Raw genomic sequence first — 18,644 nt, forward strand, 5'->3', positions numbered from 1 at the left:
TCAGGCAATTCTCCTGCCTCAGCCTCCTGAGTAGCTGGGATTACAGGCACGCACCACCATGCCCAGCTAATTTTTTGTATTTTTGGTAGAGACAGGGTTTCACCATGTTGACCAGGATGGTCTCGATCTCTTGACCTCGTGATCCACCCGCCTCGGCCTCCCAAAGTGCTGGGATTACAGGCTTGAGCCACCGCGCCTGGCCGGTATGTCCATGTTCTAACCCCCAAGGCCACTGTGACTTTGACCTGACTTGAAAACAGGGTCTTTACAGATGTACTGAAGTCTGCAGACTGGGAAAGGGCTCTGGGTGATCCAGGTGGGCCCTCCCTCCAATGAAATGTCCTTTATAAGGGGCACAGAGAAGAGGAGGTCATGTAAAGATGCAAGTGGAGAGACAGTGACAGGGGCTGCCGGCTGAGACGCAAGGACGCCGGGCGAGGAGCAGGCCAGGTCACCCTCTGGAGGCTGTGGAGGGGCACAGCCCTGGTGATACCCTGACGTTGGACTCTGGCATCCAGGAACATGACAGAAGAAATGTGTGTTGCTTTAAGTCACTAAGCTGGGGCCCTGACATAAGGCGCCCTGTACGGACGTGTGCCTCCGGTCGGACTGATGGTGGTATGTTACTACTGGTCCCTGAAAGGCTTCATTACATCGACTAAGTGGTAATCAGTTACAGCAGTCTACAAAACTAACAAAATAGATATTGCCCTAAGGAAACAGGTGAAAAGGAGAGAAACGACATGCTCAAAAAGAAATGAAGAAATTAATAAAAAAAAAGAGTTGAAAGAAAATAAAAAATTCTTAGCTTGGCAATTCTATATGCATCTTATTACACAATTTTCCTCAAAGAAATTATCATGAATGCCTTGAAAAGATTCATGTAATCACTGCATTATTATTATTGAAAAAATCTGTAGAGACAAGGTCTCACTATGTTGCCCAGGCTGGTCTTGAACTCCTGGCCTCAAGTGATCTGCCCGCCTTGGTCTCCCAAAATGATGAGATTACAGGTGTGAGCCACCACACCAGGTCACTGCATTATTTTTAACAGCCCCCAAACAGAAACATTTTTTTCTGAAAATATAATTGAAAAAAAAAAGTCCTTAAATTGTCATCCATTACTGAATTTGATCTTGGCTTATAAATAAGCTGGGGCCCTGACATAAGGTGCCCTGTACGGACGTGTGCCTCCGGTCGGACTGATGGTGGTATGTTACTACTGGTCCCTGAAAGGCTTCATTACATCGACTAAGATCCTGCTTAACAAATAAAACATGTTCATTAACATGACGGATCGTCACGGGACACGAGGATCTTTAACCTACTTTAATGTATCCAAATGAAGGTAGGGCTTGGCTGGACAGTTTTCTTGGCATGTCTATTTCTGGATTAATACGGTGTCGGTCAGGACAGATCCTTTTGTCTCTGAAAATAAAATGACGAGATTTAAAAATCATAAATAAATAATAACTGTTAATGTGAATTTTACTGCTTTCTTCAGAAAATTATCTGCAACTTAAATCAGAGAACTTTTGTTCCAAACACCCTGTTGAATAAACACATTAAATATTTCAGATGACACTAACAATACATAAATAAATGGAAATGGATTCTACATTTTAATTAACACTGAATAAACTTAATGAGTTACTTCATTATTTCTCTAGCAAACATTTTTTTTTCTTTTAAGAGTTCGGTCTCGCCAGTAATCCCAGCACTTTGGGAGGCCAAGGCTGGTGGATCACGAGGTCAAGAGATCGAGACCATCCTGGTCAACATGGTGAAACCCCGTCTCTACTAAAAATACAAAACATTAGCTGGGCATGGTGGCGCGTGCCTGTAATCCCAGCTACTCAGGAGGCTGAGGCAGGAGAATTGCCTGAACCCAGGAGGCGGAGGTTGCGGTGAGCCGAGATCGCGCCATTGCACTCCAGCCTGGGTAACAAGAGTGAAACTCCGTCTCAAAAAAAAAAAAGTTTGGTCTCACTGTTGCCCAGGCTGGAGTGTGGTGGCACAAGCGTGTCTCACCATAGCCTCTTAACTCCTGGGCTCAAGAGATCCTCCCAGCTCAGCCACCCTATTTCTCTAGACATTCTAAAATGCCCTATGTAAATGAACAAAATATACTTCCAAAATAAAGACTGAATTAGAAATACACTGTCGCAATACACAACAAAGGCCAATCGACCTCAACCTAGAAGCCGTTCCTTAACTACAATGCTACCTCCACATGGAGAAATAGTTGAAATTGCCATTTTAAAAGTCAGTATTTGAGGCCGAGCACAGTGACTCATGCCTGTAATCCCAGCACTTTGGGAGGCCGAGACAGCCAAATCACCTGAGGTCAGGAGTTCAAGACCAGCCTGGCCAACATGGTGAAACCCCATCTCTACTAAAAATACAAAAATTTACCTACATGTAGTGCCTACTACTGTATGTAGTCCCAGCTACTCGGAAGGCTGATACAGGAGAAATGCTTGAACCCAGGAGGCGGAGGCTGCAGTGAGCCAAGATGGTGGCACTGTACTTCAGCCTGGGTGACAGAGCAAGACTCTGTCTCCAAATAAAATAAATAAATAAATAAATAAGTCAGTCCGTCAGTCAGTCAGCCAGCATTTGGCTGGGGACGGTGGTTCATGCCTGTAATCCCAGCACTTTGGGAGGTCAAGTTAGGCGGATCACTTGAGCCCATACTTCATTATTTCTCTAGCAATTTTTTAAGAGTTTGGTCTCACTCTGTTGAGACCAGCTTGGCCAACATGGCAAATCCCATCTCTACTAAAAATACAAAAATTAGCTGGGTGTGGTGGTACACACCTGTGATCCCAGATACAGTACTTGGGAGGCTGTGGCTCAATACCTGCCTGAAGCCGGGAGGCAGAGGTTTTAGGGAGCTGAGATCACTCCACTGCACTCCAGCCTGGATGATAGAGCCAGAATCTTTCTCAAAAAAAAAAAAAAAAAAAGTCGGTATTCTTTAAACATAAATAGAAATGCTGCTAGTAACACATTTAATGTACCATAATTCAAAACCATTAATGTCAACAGTTACCTTCAAATTCAATCCAGCAGCTATGTATCAGATACCCATGCCCCAGCGTGAGCTGTCTGTGTATCAAGCAAGCAGTGGTGTTGTGTCTGGATCATGCAGAGGGACCCCTTGACTGTCAAGGTACCCAAGCGGATACCTTGTTCTGCAAGCTGATTAACACAATCAATGCAGTCCCTAGCAAAATTCCTCAGGGTTTCTGGAAAAACTAACTGGCTCATTCTAAAATGTATGTGGAGGCTGGGTGCAGTGGCTCACGCCTGTAATCCCAGCACTTTAGGAGGCTGAGGCAGCCTCCTGGCCAACATGGTGAAACCCCGTCTCTACCAAAAATACAAAAATTAGCTGGGTGTGGTGGCGGATACCTGTATTCCCAGCTACTTGGGAAGCTGAGGTAGGAGAATTGTTTGAACCCAGGAGACGGAGGGTGCAGTGAACCAAGATCGTGCCACTGCACTCCAGCCTGGGTAACAGAGCAAGACTCCACCTCAAAAAAAATAAAATACAAAAAATAAAATGTATGTGGAGATGCAATGAATTTAAAATAGCCAAACAACCTTGAAGAGGACCAAGCTGGAGGCCTCATACACCAGCTCCTGAGACTTGCTCTAAGAAAGCGTACTGGTATAAAGTTAGACAAACAGACCACTGTAACAGAACTGAGTCCAAAAATAGACCACATATGCCATCACCTGGCTTATGGCAAACACACTAATGCAGTGAGAACCAAATGATGTTTTACATAAATGATCCTGGAGAAAACCATCATCCATATGGAAAAAGCAAACCTTGCCCCCAGATCTCACATTACACATATACTTTTTTTTGGACACAGGGTCCCGTTCTTTTGCCCAGGCTGGAGTGCAGTGGCACAGTGATGACTCACTGCATCCCCGACTTCCAAGGCTCAAGCGATTCTCCTACCCCAGGCTCCTGAGTGGCTGGGACTACAAGCATGTGCCACCACAGCTGGCTAATTTATTTGTTTATATTTTTTAAGGAGACTGGGTCTTCCTGTGTTGCCCAGGCTGGTCTTGAAATCCTGAGCTCAAGTGATCCTCCCACTTTAGCCTCAAAAGGTGATGGGATTATAGGTGTGAGCCACCATACCTGGTCATATATAAAAACTAATTTAATATGAATTATATCTGTGAAAGCTAAAACTACAGAGCTTCTAGAAGTATAGAAGAATGCCTTCATGACCTTGAAATAGACAATTTTTTTTTAGATGGAATTTTTCTCTGTCATCCAGGCTGGAGTGCAGTGTAACAATCTCTCACTCTGCTGCCCAGGCTGGAGTATAGTAGTGCAATCTTGGTTCACAACAACCTCCACTTCCCAGGTTCAAGAGATACTCCTGCCTCAGCCTCCTATGTAGCTGGGATTACAGGCCTGTGCCACCACACCCAGCTAATTTTTGCATTTTTAGTAGAGACAGGGTTTCACCATGTTGGCCAGGCTGGTCTCAAACTCCTGGCTTCAACTGATCTGCCCACCTTGGCCTCCCGAAGTATTGGGATTACAGGCATGAGCCACCATGCCCAGCTGACATAGGCAAATATTTCCTATATAAAAGCACACAAAAAGTAATCTGAAAATACTTCATCAAAATTAAAAATGACTGTTCATCAGCAGAGTGATGAATGCAGCAAACCACCATAGCACATGTATACCTATGTAACAAATCTGCACGTTCTGCACATGTACCCCAGGAATTAAAGTATAAATAAATTTAAAAAAAAAAAAATAAAGAGTGAAAATCCAAGCCATAGCTTGGAGGAGACATTCTCAGTGCACGCATCACACAAAGCACTTGCGTTGAGTATAGATAAGCTACTCCACCCACAAACCAAGAAGAAAAAGATAAGCACTCCATGTCAAAAGACCTCAACAGGCACTTCACAAAAAGAGAATGACCCACTGTCCCACAAGCCGATGAAAAGATATTCAACATCATTAATCATTAGAGAATGCAAATTAACATCAAAATGGTTTACCACTCCACCTCCACCAACAGTAAGCATTGGTGAGGGTGGTGGACAGCTCAGCGTCTCAGACAGCACTAACCAGACCAGAAAATGGCCAGCCGCTTTGGAAGAGTTAAATGCATGCCTACCCCACGACCTGCCACTTCTACTCCGGAGCATCTACCCAAGAGAAATGGGTGCACATTTCCACAAAAGACATGGCCAAACGTGTTCCTAGCAGCTTCAAACATCATAGCCTGCTAGTGGAAACCACTCACATGCTCATCCACAGGAGAATGGATACACACACTGTGATACAGTCATACAACAGAAGACTGAGCTACAAAACAAATCACAGATACACACAAAACAGACCAAAGTCACAGACATGAGGCTGAGAGAAAGAAGCCAGGCATGAAAAACAACAAATCACGATGCCATTTCTATGGCGTTCAAAACCAAGCAAAATTAATCAGCACTGACAGCCCTTCAGAGGGGAGGGCACCAGATGGGGATGAGAGTGAGGGAACCCCAGGGCCGCTCCCTCAGAGCAGGTGGTGGCTTCTACAGATACATGACAATTCACCACACCGCAACAGCTGTGCACTTTACTGCAGATTATAGCTCAGTTTAATAAGAAACAAATCACTGGCTTACTTGCAAAAACCAAAAGCCTTCAGATATGGACAAAGAGGTCTTGTGGCTTTCTTATCTTCTTTGGCTTCCAGAACTCCTGCGGTGAACTCGTACAGCTCTGCGGGGACTTTGGCGTCCGCTCGCTCCAAGTAGCGCAGGATGCCCACTGCATGGCTCGCATCTTTCTCTGTCAGCAGCAAGACAGATTTGGCTTTCTTATCTCCCTGTTCTGCAGGAGAACCCTAAAAAGTGGGGGTGAATAAAGGAAGTGGATCATCTATTCCAGTCTGAATGAGGAAACCTTGTGGACTGAGTTTATCATGACACAGAAGATGCCAGTGGAATATGGAAGAGAATAAAAATTCACCAAACCTGTTCAGTGTGAAAATGATCAGACATGCAATACAGGCGTCCACCAAAAACTTTTGGCGAGGCAGGGAAGCTGAAGTGAATCACACACGTGGCATCAGTGATGGCCAAGAGTGGGACGCAGTCATCTGTGAGGGCTGCAGAGAGGGAGTCCGACAGTGTCACGTGCGCTGAAGTTACCACACTTACTTTAACCAGCAGTTCCCACGGCCACACCGCAGTGCATTTCTGTATCACATTTTACTTTTTTGGATGCAGAGAAACTTCTCCCCCATTTTTTCCCCAAAATGCCGCAGCCCAGTACTTAAAATCCAGAGAAAAGTGGTCTCCTTTTTAGCCTGAAAAATGTCTCTTATTATAAATCCAAGAAGCCCATATGTTTTCCACTTATTCTATGCATTTTGACTTTTCTACTTTTTCAGATGAAGTCTTACTCTGTAGCCCAGGCTGGAGTGCAGTAGCATGATTTTGGCTTACTGCAACCTCCACTTCCCGGTTCAAGCAATTCTCCTGTCTCAGCCTCTCAAGTAGCTGGGACTACAGGTGTGCACCACTGTGTCCAGCTAATTTTTGTATTTTTTTTAGAGATGGGGTTTCACCACGTTGGCCAGGCTAGTCTTGAACTCTTGACCTCATGATCCACCCACCTTGGCTTCCCAAAATGCTGGGATTACAGGCGTGAGCCACTGAGCCCGGCTCCACATTTTGACTTTTATATTTCTAATATTAAATTTAGCAATAATGGATGACTATATATATGTCTCTTTATATACGACAGTGATCCTCAAACTATAACTCTAGGGAGAATATCTAGACTAATGGTGGCTGCCCACTGACCTGAGAGATCACCTCAACATCAAAATCTTAGTGGAGATTTTCATTTTGAAATTAACATTGCTAATAAACTGTCAGTAAACCTGGGTAATAATGAGAAATCTGAAGATGAGATATACAAATGAATTAAAGATAGGATTCCTAGTAGCTCAGCCTTCACCAAACAGAAGTAGAAATTAAAACACTTACCTAATATAATATGAGAGCCAGAACTTAACTTCTTCTTCCATTGTTCTAAAACATTTTGTAAGTTAAAAACCACTTCTTTATGCATCTTCAAGCAAAATATTGAACTGCTTTCTACTACCTAAAGATGAAACCAAAGAAGCCAGGTCGCGGTCAGGGATATAGGCTGGAAGCCGACTGCTCCATCAGTAATTGTCAATGTAAAGCACTTTAAATTATCTGTGAGGGCACTACCTCACTGATCCCGTAATTCTTAAGAATGAATGAGATGATTGGAAACTTAAATATATTTCCAAAACTCAGTAGTTTATGTCTAAAACCTTCCTCAAGTGAAATAAGCAATATTTTGCTAAAAATTTTGCTTGCTTTTAAAATAGCACAGCTATATCTGTGTGTGATGTGTGTGTGTGTATAGGTGTATATGTGTGTGTGTGTGTATATATGTATATATGTGTGTGTATGTGTATATATGTATGTGTGTGTATATATGTGTGTATGTGTGTGTGTATATGTGTATATGGGTGTGTGTGTATATATATGTGTGTATGTGTATATATGTGTGTGTATATGTGTATATGTGTGTGTATGTGTATATATGTGTGTGTATATGTATTTATGTGTATATGTGTATGTGTGTGTATATATGTGTGTGTGTGTATATATGTGTGTGTGTATGTGTGTGTGTATGTGTGTATATGTGTGTGTATGTGTATATGTGTGTGTATATATGTGTGTGTGTATATGTGTGTGTATATATATGTATATATGTGCGTATGTGTGTATACATATGTATATATGTGTATATATGTATATGTGTGTGTATATATATGTGTGTGTGTATATATATGTATATATGTATGTATGTATATGTGTATACATATGTGTGTGTATATATGTATACATATGTGTGTATATGTGTGTGTGTATGTATATATATGTGTGTATGTATATATGTGTGTATATATATGTATATATATATATGCATATACACATATACATCAGATAGAAAGTCCTTGTTGACTGGAGTACCATATAACTATACCTTCTAGCTCATTGTTGCAGAAAGGTAGATGTACTACTAATTCTCATATTTGGTAGTTGGCTTCACTTCTACATTTTAGCACTAATATGTACAAAGTAAAACTGAATACATCTTTAGCCAATTTATTTGATTTTTTTGGCTGTATGTTATCTTTTACTGTTATCTTCTCAATCTTTTTTATTTTTATTTTTTTGGTAGAAAAATGTTGCCCAGGCTGGTCTTGAGCTCTTGGCTTCAAGCAATCTTCCCACCTCAGCCTCCCAAAGGGCTGGGATTTCAGGCAAGAGCCACCTCAATCTTCTTAAACAGAGGGTACAGAAGATGTTTTCATGTTTATAAATTAACACTTTTAATGGTCCACCAAGATGAAACTGTTCTACCCTGGAGAACGCTGATGTAGGGGAAAGGCCCTGCCCACCCACCTGCTTCTGCCCAGCACCAGGCCTCCAGCCTCCATGCTCAGTGAGCAACCCCCCACCTCTTCTGATTGATGTTAAATTTGTAAAACTGTACTTTCCTGCCACACAGTCAACTACCCCAGTAATTTTGTGATGACATGAGAGTCAACCAGTTGAAACAAACAGAACATTTTTATATGGGGATGGGCTCACCTTACACACTATTTCTGTTTCAGCTACAGAGCAGGTGAAGATCAAGGTCTTTTGTGCCTGACTTGGAATGAAATCAAGAGCTTGGAGTAAAGTAGAGGTTTTTTCACATTCTAGGCAAAGATGGACTACCTGGTAATGAAGTACAGAAACAGTGTGACTTTTTAATGCCCTAGGTGCTCCAGATCCACTTTCCATAGCTGTTGGGATTTTAATAGAAAAGAATATATAGTAAATCAATAGAAATTTAAATATTCAACTATAATTGTATTTCATTCATAATTTATATATAAAATCAAAGCTGTAATTGTTTAATATTAAGCTATGAAATAAAAGTTGCTGGTGTTCATCAGCCCTCCAACAACACACATGCACACACAATTACCTGTTGGACGTTGCCATAGAGAGCAGCCTCTTCCATGGCTGTGATCACGATGTAGGGATCATTCATGAACTCCTTGATGAGATGTTCTATATGTTTGTTCCAATGAACTCCAACTGCAACAATCTGATGTGGTGCAGATTCCCTTCCTTCAACTTCAATATTTTTTTTAAAGTTATCTAATATAGCAAACATCTGAAAAAATAGTATGATTCATTTCATTTATACTTCAGAAGAGTAAGAACTAGTGTGGCAGAACATAAAATGTAAGGGATTGTATATTTTCTGTTTTCAGAGTGGGGAAAGTCTTTCAGAAACAAAAGGAAAAGGTCAGGCATGGGGGCTCATGCCTATAATCCCAGCACTTTTGGAGGTTGAGGTGGATGGATCACCTGAAGTCAGGAGTTCGAGACCAGCCTGGCCAACATGGCAAAACTCCATCTCTGCTAAAAGTACAAAAATTAGCTGGGCGTGGTGGTAGATGCCTGCAATCCCAGCTACTTGGGAAGTTGAGGACAGAGAATCGCTTGAACCCAGAAGGTGGAGGTTGCAGTGAGCCAAGATCACGCCATTGCACTCCAGCCTGGGCTACAAGAATGAAACTCCATCTCAAAAATAAAAAATAAACTCACGCCTGTAATCCCAGCACTCTGGGAGGCCGAGGTGGGTGGATCACGAGGTCAAGAGATCGAGACCATCCTGGTCAACATGGTGAAACCCCGTCTCTACTAAAAATACAAAAAATTAGCTGGGCATGGTGGCGCGTGCCTGTAATCCCAGCTACTCAGGAGGCTGAGGCAGGAGAATTGCCTGAACCCAGGAGGCGGAGGTTGCAGTGAGCCGAGATCGCGCCATTGCACTCCAGCCTGGGTAACAAGAGCGAAACTCCGTCTCAAAAAAAAATAATAATAAATAATTTAAAAAAATAAAAAATAAAAGGCAAAAATTAAATAGGAGAAAATGTTAAGTTTAAAGTCAACAAATATCCTACAATCTCCATTATAAACAAAATTAAAGCACAAGCAACATCTTGGTGAATATGTATAACAAGCTAATAAGAGATTAACATTTTCGAATAAAAACCTTTAAAAACTGATCAGTAAAAGATGATCCTCCCAACAGAAAATAAGGAAATGAATAAGCAACTCAGAGTGGAGATAAATGATCGAAATGAATTAACTGAAAACTTAAAAAGTAATCAATGAAATGTAAGTTAGGTTGACAAGATCGCACTGTTGGCCAATTAGACTGTAAGAGAAACCTGGGCCAAGCCTGCTCTCGAAGGGATGTGGAGAGCCTGGCATGTGGCTGACGGGAGTGCAGGTCAGGTCATGCCTTCAGAAAGGACATTGCACAGAGCAGTATGCCTAGACATTAGTTTTTGTTTGTTTGTTTGTTTTTAAGACAGAGTGTTAAAAACTCCATTCTGTTGTCAGGATGGAGTGCAATGGCGAGATCTCGGCTCACTGCAACTGCCGTCTCCCGGGTTCAAGCGATTCTCCTGCCTCAGCCTTCCAAGTAGCTGGGACTACAGGCATGCACCTCTTCGCTCACCTAATTTTTGTATTTTTAGTAGAGTGGGGTTTCACCATGTTGGCCAGGATGGTCTTAATCTCTTGACCTCGCGATCCACCCACCTCGGCCTCCCAAAGTGCTGGGATTACAGGCGTGAGCCACCACGCCCGGCCTAGATACTAGTTTTATGAAAATCAGAACCTGAGATTTCAGATGAGTTCAGGAACCCTGCATAGCCCCATAGTCAGTAACAAAGACTGGATTCAAAGCTGAGGCCAGCGTTACTCCCGGGTGCACACACTTGGTGATCGCGTGACACTGCTTCCAAGAAAAGCCTTACAAGAGCTCACAGCCTCTGACCCATGAATCCCTTCCTAGGAATTCATCCTAAAGGAAACAAGCGCAAAAAACATTTATGTTCTTACGAGTCAACAGGAAGTTGGGCAATTAAAAAAAAATTCATGTTCCGTAGCCACACACAGATACAAATTATGTCCAATGTCCAAAATCAAGACAGTTTTAAAACAAACTCTGTGATGTCCACAGAACTGAATACCATATGGCCAATAGCCACCAGGCTGTGGAACAGGAAGCGGTGGCCCTCATGCTGCTGCGCCCTGCACAATGCGGGCTACAAAACAGCACCCTGATCTTTGATTAACTGTGTCTATCAACAAACACAAGAATTCAAAGAAAAAGAAGCCAGTACTCCAAAACAGGAAGAAGGATCCCTTCTACGACTATGGCTGTGGGGACTGGGTTTTTCAAGTGCTCTTCTCCAAGTCTTAAATTTTCTAAATAAAAATCATTGCTTCTGTAATCAGAAAAATTTTAAGCATTTTAAGAAATCACTCAGGGAAAGAATGTTTGCTCTTCAGAAAGAATTTTAACATTGGGAAGGAAATTTCAGATAACTATTCTTTCTTCTGAATTACAGAAATTAAAGCAAGAAAAAGTTTTAGATTCACCAACGTATGCCCCAACCAGACTCTTTTCCTTCTTCTTGCCAGCAGTTAGCACGTTAATCACATCTCTCTTCTGAGCAATGAGGACCTTAAGCCACACTCACCTGTTCGTTGGCTTCCAAGAATAGCACCTCCACCTCATCCAGGACCAGGTGGCAGAGCCTGAGGAATAGCAGGCTCTGACAGGCGAGAAGCCTCAGCAGGCTGTGTGGGGTGGTAACAATCACATCACCTGCGTTTAAAAGAAAAAGTGAACATTTTCAATTTTCCACAGGTTGTTCCAAGATTTCCTCTGCTAACAGTCCACATACTTTCTAGAAAGGCCTTCCAATGAAGCAAAACACTGTTTCTGTCCTCAGGTGGGTGGGTTTTAGTCAACACCATGTGCCCAGCATCTAACAAACAGCTTAAGTGTTCAGTAAATAGTTGATAAATGAATGAAGTGACATAGTTTTCTCAGTGAAGTAGACGTCAGTCAAGATCAAACTTTCATAATCAATATTGTGGGGAGCGGACATGCAGGTCTGGACTAGTGACTGTGAGTGCGTTAAGCCACAAAAGGCCACAAGCCACATAACTGCGGACACAGGCCTGCCTGGCCAGGCTCCACTGTCTTCTGTAGAGAAACCCAGCTGCTTGAAAAGGATACTTACAGCCCTTTGGAAGCTTTGTTTTTTTGGCTTCCTCTTTGTGGAGCCCAATTGTTAATAGCACAGGATGAAGAGGCCTGGAGGACATGCTGTATTCTCCCAATAATTCAAAAATAAATTGGGCCTTCTTCCATCCAGGGCACACAATGACTGCGAGAGGCTGCAAAGACACATTCAAATGACTCTAGACAGTAGTTAGGAATTCAGCATCCACATGTGAAACATCAAGAACATCTCTTTGTACGGAAGCAGCGCTCCCTAAGTTTCTGCTATCATCATCATATAGGTCAGAAAAGTTACAGTATAATTTCATTAAAATAGATTTAGACACAGGCTGGGTGTGCTGGCTCATTCCTGTAATCCCAGCACTTTGGGAGGCAGAGGAGGGTGGATCACAAGGTCAGGAGATCTAGACCATCCTGGCGAACATGGTGGAGTCAAACCCTGTCTCTATTAAAACTACAAAAAATTAGCTGGGCCTGGTGGCATGCGCCTGTAGTACCAGCTGCTCAGGAGGCTGAGGTAGGAGAATCGCTTAAACCTGGGAGGTAGAGGTTGCAGTGAGCAGAGATAGCGCCACTGCACTCCAACCTGGGTGACAGAGCAAGACTCCGTCTCAAAAAAAAAAAAAAAATACGACTCAATGTGTCTAAATCTATTTAGATTGAGACTCTCAGAAAAATATGACTCAATGTGTCTAAATCTATTTAGACACATTGAGTCATATTTTTCTGAGAGTCTCAATGAAGTACATCACAAGTATTCATTTATTTAGCTCTTAAAACACTCTCATGGGGCAGAGGCTATCACTGCTGCACTTAGGTGAGGAATTTGAGGCACAGAGAGGTGAAGTCAGTTGCCCGAGGTTGCACAGCTAATACATGATAGCAATAGGATTTGAACCCAAGCAGTCTGACTCCAGATCCCCTGCACAGATCCTAAGCACAAGAATGAACTAAATGCCTCCTGAAAGGGGCCTTAAAAAAGACGAACCCTGGCTGGGCGCAGTGGCTCACACCTGTAATCCCAACACTAGGAGGCTGAGGCGGGTGGTTCACCCTAGGTCATGAGTTCGAGACCAGCCTGACCAATATGGTGAAACCCTGTCTCTACTAAAAATATAGAAATTATCCAGTCATGGTAGCGTGTGCCTGTAGTCCCAACTACTCAGAGGGCTGAGACAGGAGAATTGCTTGAACTCGGGACGCAGAGGTTGCAGTGAGCCAAGATCATGCCACTGCACTCCAGCCTGGGTGACAAAGCAAGGCTGTCTCAAAAAAAAAAAAAAAAAAAAAAAGACAAGCTCCTCTTCCTTAGGAGACTATCTTCTGAACCCTGCCCTCTGTGCGCCCACAGGTAACTCAGGAATTTGCATCGCCTGCCAGAAACCTTCCTGGCACACACCCTCCAGTAACCAAAGACAAGCAGAGCCTCCTCTTTCATTCACGCAGATCCAGGTGGGCCCAAATTCCAGGCACAGGCCTGAAAGCTGGTTGACCATAGAGGCATGAGAAAGCTGGGGGCCACAGGGATGAGACCTGGATGTCCCTTTCTGCCCCAACCCAGGGTTTGTCCTCAACACAAGTGGCTTCTCATCAGCAGGGCTCTGCTGCTAACTAATTTGGAAGATAGAAACATATCCATTAATTTGATTAAATCGATTCATAATAACAGATGGAACTTTCTAAAGAGAAATCATGAAACTGCAAGGCATGATTAGAAAAATGAGCTAGTATCTTTTCTAACTGCAACCTATGTTCTTCGTATTGCTGTTTTTCACTGGCAGAGCCCTGTCTGGAGCGCCCTCAGTGCCAGGCCCCAAGAGGCAGGTTTGGGGGAACATTTGGGTTTTAGTGAGAGTTACAGGAAGCGGTGGCCCTCATGCTGCTGATGCCCATGCCCATCAGGCCCCTAACAGCTGCAACCCAGCAGCGCAGGGCCACACCCACTGTCGTTTACCTTCACACTGCTCCTCCCTTTCCCACCACCTCTTTCTTAGTGATATGGTTTGGATCTGCGTCCCTGTCCAAATTTCATGTTGAATTGTCATCTCCAGTATTTGGAGGTGGGGGCTGGTGGGAGGTGACTGGATCATGGTGGCCATTTCTCATGAATGGGTTAGCACCATCCTCTTGCTGCTGTTCTTTGAGATCTAGTGTTTAAAAGTATGTGGCACCTCCCCATCTCCTGCTCCGGCCACGTGTCACACCTGCCCCCCCTTAGACTTCCATCACGATTGTGAGTTTACTGAGGCCTCCACAGAAGCCGAGTAGATGCCAACATCATGCTTCTGCTCCAGCCTGCAGACCCATGAGCCAGTTAAGCCCCTCTTCTTTATAAATTACCCAGCCTCAGGTATTTATAGCAAGGCTAGAACAGACTTAATACAGTTATTCTGAGGTTTCCCCACATGAAAAAAGTTAAGAAGGATTATGAAGCAGGGTGGGGGGCTACGAAATGACTGGCAGAGGCAGTGGAGGCCCTGACTTCAACCCCACTCCTAGCCTTGTCACAGGGAAATTTACCCCAGTAACTCTTGCTGAGCCTCGTTTTCTCCTCTGTGAAATGGGGAGAACAATGCATGGCCTGCCCATCTCATGCACCTGCTGTAATGGTTAGATAGACTTAGGTCTGTGAGAGCATTTTAGAAACGTAATATCCATTTCTTTTTTGTTTTTTTTGAGATGGAGTTTCGCTCTTGTTGCCCAGGCTGGTGTGCAATGGCGTGATCTCAGCTCACTGCAACTTCCACCTCCCAGATTCAAGCGATTCTCCTGCCTCAGCCTCCCAAGTAGCTGGGATTACAGGCAGGTCACCAAGCCCACCTAATTTTTTGTATTTTTAGTAGAGATGGGGTTTCACCATGTTGGCCAGGATGGTCTCGAACTCGTGACCTCAGGTGATCCACCCGCCTCAGCCTCCCGAAGTGCTGGGATTACAGACGTGGGCCACAGTGCTGGGCCTCAATAACCATTTCTAAAAGCCTCAGCCAATGGCTCACAACTGGGGGCTCCAGGTGAGAATCAGTGTGAGAGCATCAGTAATTGGAATGGGGAAAGGACACTTTCTCATAGGACAGTTTCTGGCCTGGAAGTTTGAAAATCAAACTGAATAATGGAACCTGACTTTCCCCAAAGGAGAGGTGTGTAATTTTAAAATAAATATTCAACCGATTTGGTTGTGAGGCAAAACTGTGTTTGACTTACTCCGTTTCTACTTGGTAATGACTTGTAGCAGGCCCCTGTTTGCAAAATTGTCAGCACTGGTGGGAGGTAGAGCAAAGGGTCGCTTTCACAGTGAGAAATGACAACCACGTCACAGCCACGGGCTATGGGAGGCCAAGAGTAAGATTCGGTGTGGCTGGGGCCCGGAAACTTATTTCTTTGAAGAGCCTACAAAACAGCAACAACCAAAAACCAAAATAAGGTAGAGAAATCTAACAACAACTCCATCGCATGGCTCATTTCACCCCAACAAGCACTACCCATCGCCAAACCTGGTATTTCCCAAGCCCTAAGCTGTTACGTTTCCCGGAATCTTTTCTCAGTACCAACCTTCTATTAAAAGACCCTTGCTCTTTCTCCTATTAAGACTTCCAATAAAAGATTCTTGCAGCCAGGTGCGGTGGCTCTTGCCTGGAATCCCAGCACTTTGGGAGGCCGAGGCGGGTGGATCACTTGAGGTCAGGAGATGGAGACCGGCCTGACCAACATAGTGAAACCCCATCTCTACCAAAAATACAAAAATTAGCTGGGTGTGGTGGCGCATGCGTATAATCCCAGCTTCTCCAGAGGCTGAGGCATGAGAATAACTTGAACATGGGAGGTGGAGGTTGCAGTGAGCTGAGATCACATCGCTGCACTCCAGCCTGGATAACAGAGCGAGACTCTGTCTTTAAAAAAAAAAAAAAAAAAAAAAAAAAAAAAAAAAAGATTCTTGTTTTAATTTTCTAAATTAAAAGGATCCAACAGGTGGCCCATTGACAGACACTTAAAGTTCACCAGCCAAGGATGAGGCTTTTCCTCCTCATTCTCCTAACCTGCCAGTCCATCAGCTTCATCTGTAAAGCTTTTTAAAAGGTAAGTTTTTATTTGCTTATTTTTCTATGTAACCGTCACTAAAACCCAAATGTTCCAACACAGTTCTCCACCCACATGTACAGGATCTTCCAAAACGCTGAGCGTTTTGGCACCATGAGCTCTGTGAGTCCTCGAGTCCTGAGCCCTAGCTGCAGTCAGGACCCGTGCGCTGCACCTGGCATTCAGTAACCATCCTGGGATCATCCTTCACCATCACCCTTCCTCTGCAACCCATGTGGTCATCTTTCTCGGGTTACTTCTTTGTTTTGGTAGAGAACATGAAATTTCAGTATCTTCTTAACAAAAGGTAGAAGTGAAGTAAGTTTTTTTGAGACTCTATGTCTGCTAATGTCTTCATTCTACCCTCACACTCCATCCACAGTTTGAGTATGGACCTCTGGTTGGAAAGAGCTTTCCAACAAAAAAAAAAAAAAAAATTTTTTTTTTTTTTTTTTTGAGACAAAGTCTCATTCTGTCATCCAGGCTGGAATGCAATGGTGTGATCTTGGCTCACTGCAACCTCTGCTTCCCAGGTTCAAGTGATTCTCATGCCTCAGCCTCCCAAGCAACTGGGACTACAAGCAGGTATCAACACACTGAGCTAACTTTTTGTATTTTAGTAGAGACAGGGTTTTACCATGTCGCCCAGGCTGGTCTCGAACTCCTGAGCTCAGGCAATCAGTACCTTGGCCTCCCAAAGTATGAGGATTAAAGATGTGAGCCACTGCACCCAGCCTCATCAGAATTTTGACATCAATGCTCATCTGCTGCATTGTGGAGACATCTGAAGCCATTTTGATTCCTGGTCCGGCGTGTAGGACCAGTTTCATCTCTCATAATCTTTGGATCCCTCACCTTACATGCTTCACAAGAACATGTCTAATCTCTTTCTTCGGCAGTTGTGCTGGACCTGTGATGGATAGGCCCTTTTAATCTGAAGATTCTTGTCCATTAGGTCCAGAAAACGTTAATCTTCAGAAAACGTCCTACCGTCTTCTTCACTCTTCCGAGAAATTCCATTTTCAGATACTGGACCTCAAATAGACCCTCAAAAATTTTTCCTCTCATTTCCATCTCTTTGCCTTTTTCTTCTACTTTCTGAGAGTTAGCTTCTCTTTTATATCTCAAACATACTAGTGGTTTTTACATTTTTCATTATTTTGAATTTCCAAGAACCTTTTTTTCTGCCTGTTCCTTTAAAAAATATCCTATTTTAAATATCCCCAGAGAGAAGATATTGCATTCCTTTAACAGTAAACTGTTAGGGATGCAATATCTTCTCTCTGGGGATATTTATTTTCTCTGGGGATATTTATTCTCTAACATTTTCTCCTATTCACTGCATTGCTTGTTTCCTTGAGAGTTTATTTTGTTTTTTTTTTGTTTTTTTGTTTTTCTTTGAGATGGGGTCTTGCTCTGCTGCCCAGGCTGGAGTTCTGTGGTACAATCTCAGCTCACTGCAACCTCTGCCTCCTGGGGGTTCAAGTGATTTTCCTGTCTCAGCCTCCCGAGTAGCTGGGACTTCAGGCACGTGCCACCCACGCATGGCTAATTTTTCTATTTTTAGTAGAGACGAGGTTTCACCATGTTGGCCAGGCTGATCTGAAACTACTGACCTCAGGTGATCTGCCCACCTCAGTTTCCCAAAGTGCTGGATCAGGTGTGAGCCAATGCACCCCGGCCTGGTGGTGGTGTTTTTTTTTTTTTTGTTTTTTGTTTTTTTTTAAGGTGAAGGCTTTCTTCAAATGTCCATGACCCCTAACGTCTGTTCATGGTGGAGAGGAAGACACTGGAGGCTCTGTGGAGTGGGCGACTCTTGTTACCACATGAGTGTCACCTCACCACAGGAAGACAGGGCAGCAAGCAGGCCCTGTTCGTGGGAGAATTTCAAACAGCATCATCTGAAGGTCATTTCTCTAGGGCCATTCAGTTTCCTCAAAAAGAGCCTCCAACCTTGCTGCTGAGAACAACAGAAGCCAGCTGTGGGTGCTCAGGAGCCAGAGCAAGGGGTTCACGCTCCCTTTGCAAAGTGCTCCTTCCCTGCAGAGGCAGCCAGACTCCATCTCCTGCTTTTATCTTCTAAGGCTGTGGAATCTGTCCACTTCTCTCTCATGCTATTTGTCCTGGTAGTTACATCTTCCAATCTTTAAAAAAATTTTTTTAACTTTTTTTAATCAGAAAAAAGTAGATAAACATATATGATCAGTTTTCCACATCTGTAAGGCAATTTTGAAAAGAACAGCTGGGGCGCGCATTACAACTCCCCTGGCAGCCTGCTGCTCCTCCCACAGCCCTGTCCCCAGGCATACTGGAAACCTGACTGCAGAAGGGGCTCACAGTTCCACAGCAGCTGCCTCAC

The 18,644-nt window shown here is 43.6% G+C and overlaps 1 protein-coding gene across 1 annotated transcript in view; it reads right to left on the bottom strand.

The window, feature by feature from the left end:
* Positions 1 to 18,644, bottom strand: part of TDRD12 (tudor domain containing 12) — a 68,026-nt gene that overhangs the window by 12,700 nt on the left and 36,682 nt on the right. Inside the window, exons 13-21 of the mRNA XM_032249147.1 lie at positions 15,413 to 15,598; positions 12,210 to 12,366; positions 11,661 to 11,788; positions 9,080 to 9,271; positions 8,698 to 8,826; positions 7,048 to 7,165; positions 6,028 to 6,161; positions 5,677 to 5,897; positions 1,329 to 1,428 (exon numbers count right to left, since the gene is read on the bottom strand). Of these exons, the coding sequence (XP_032105038.1) occupies positions 1,329 to 1,428; positions 5,677 to 5,897; positions 6,028 to 6,161; positions 7,048 to 7,165; positions 8,698 to 8,826; positions 9,080 to 9,271; positions 11,661 to 11,788; positions 12,210 to 12,366; positions 15,413 to 15,598 (1,365 nt within the window). The remainder of the gene's footprint in view (positions 1 to 1,328; positions 1,429 to 5,676; positions 5,898 to 6,027; positions 6,162 to 7,047; positions 7,166 to 8,697; positions 8,827 to 9,079; positions 9,272 to 11,660; positions 11,789 to 12,209; positions 12,367 to 15,412; positions 15,599 to 18,644) is intronic.

This window comes from Sapajus apella, unplaced genomic scaffold (genome assembly GCF_009761245.1).
Source record: "Sapajus apella isolate SASKATOON/1434 unplaced genomic scaffold, GSC_monkey_1.0 scaffold68, whole genome shotgun sequence".
Taxonomy (NCBI): domain Eukaryota; kingdom Metazoa; phylum Chordata; class Mammalia; order Primates; family Cebidae; genus Sapajus; species Sapajus apella.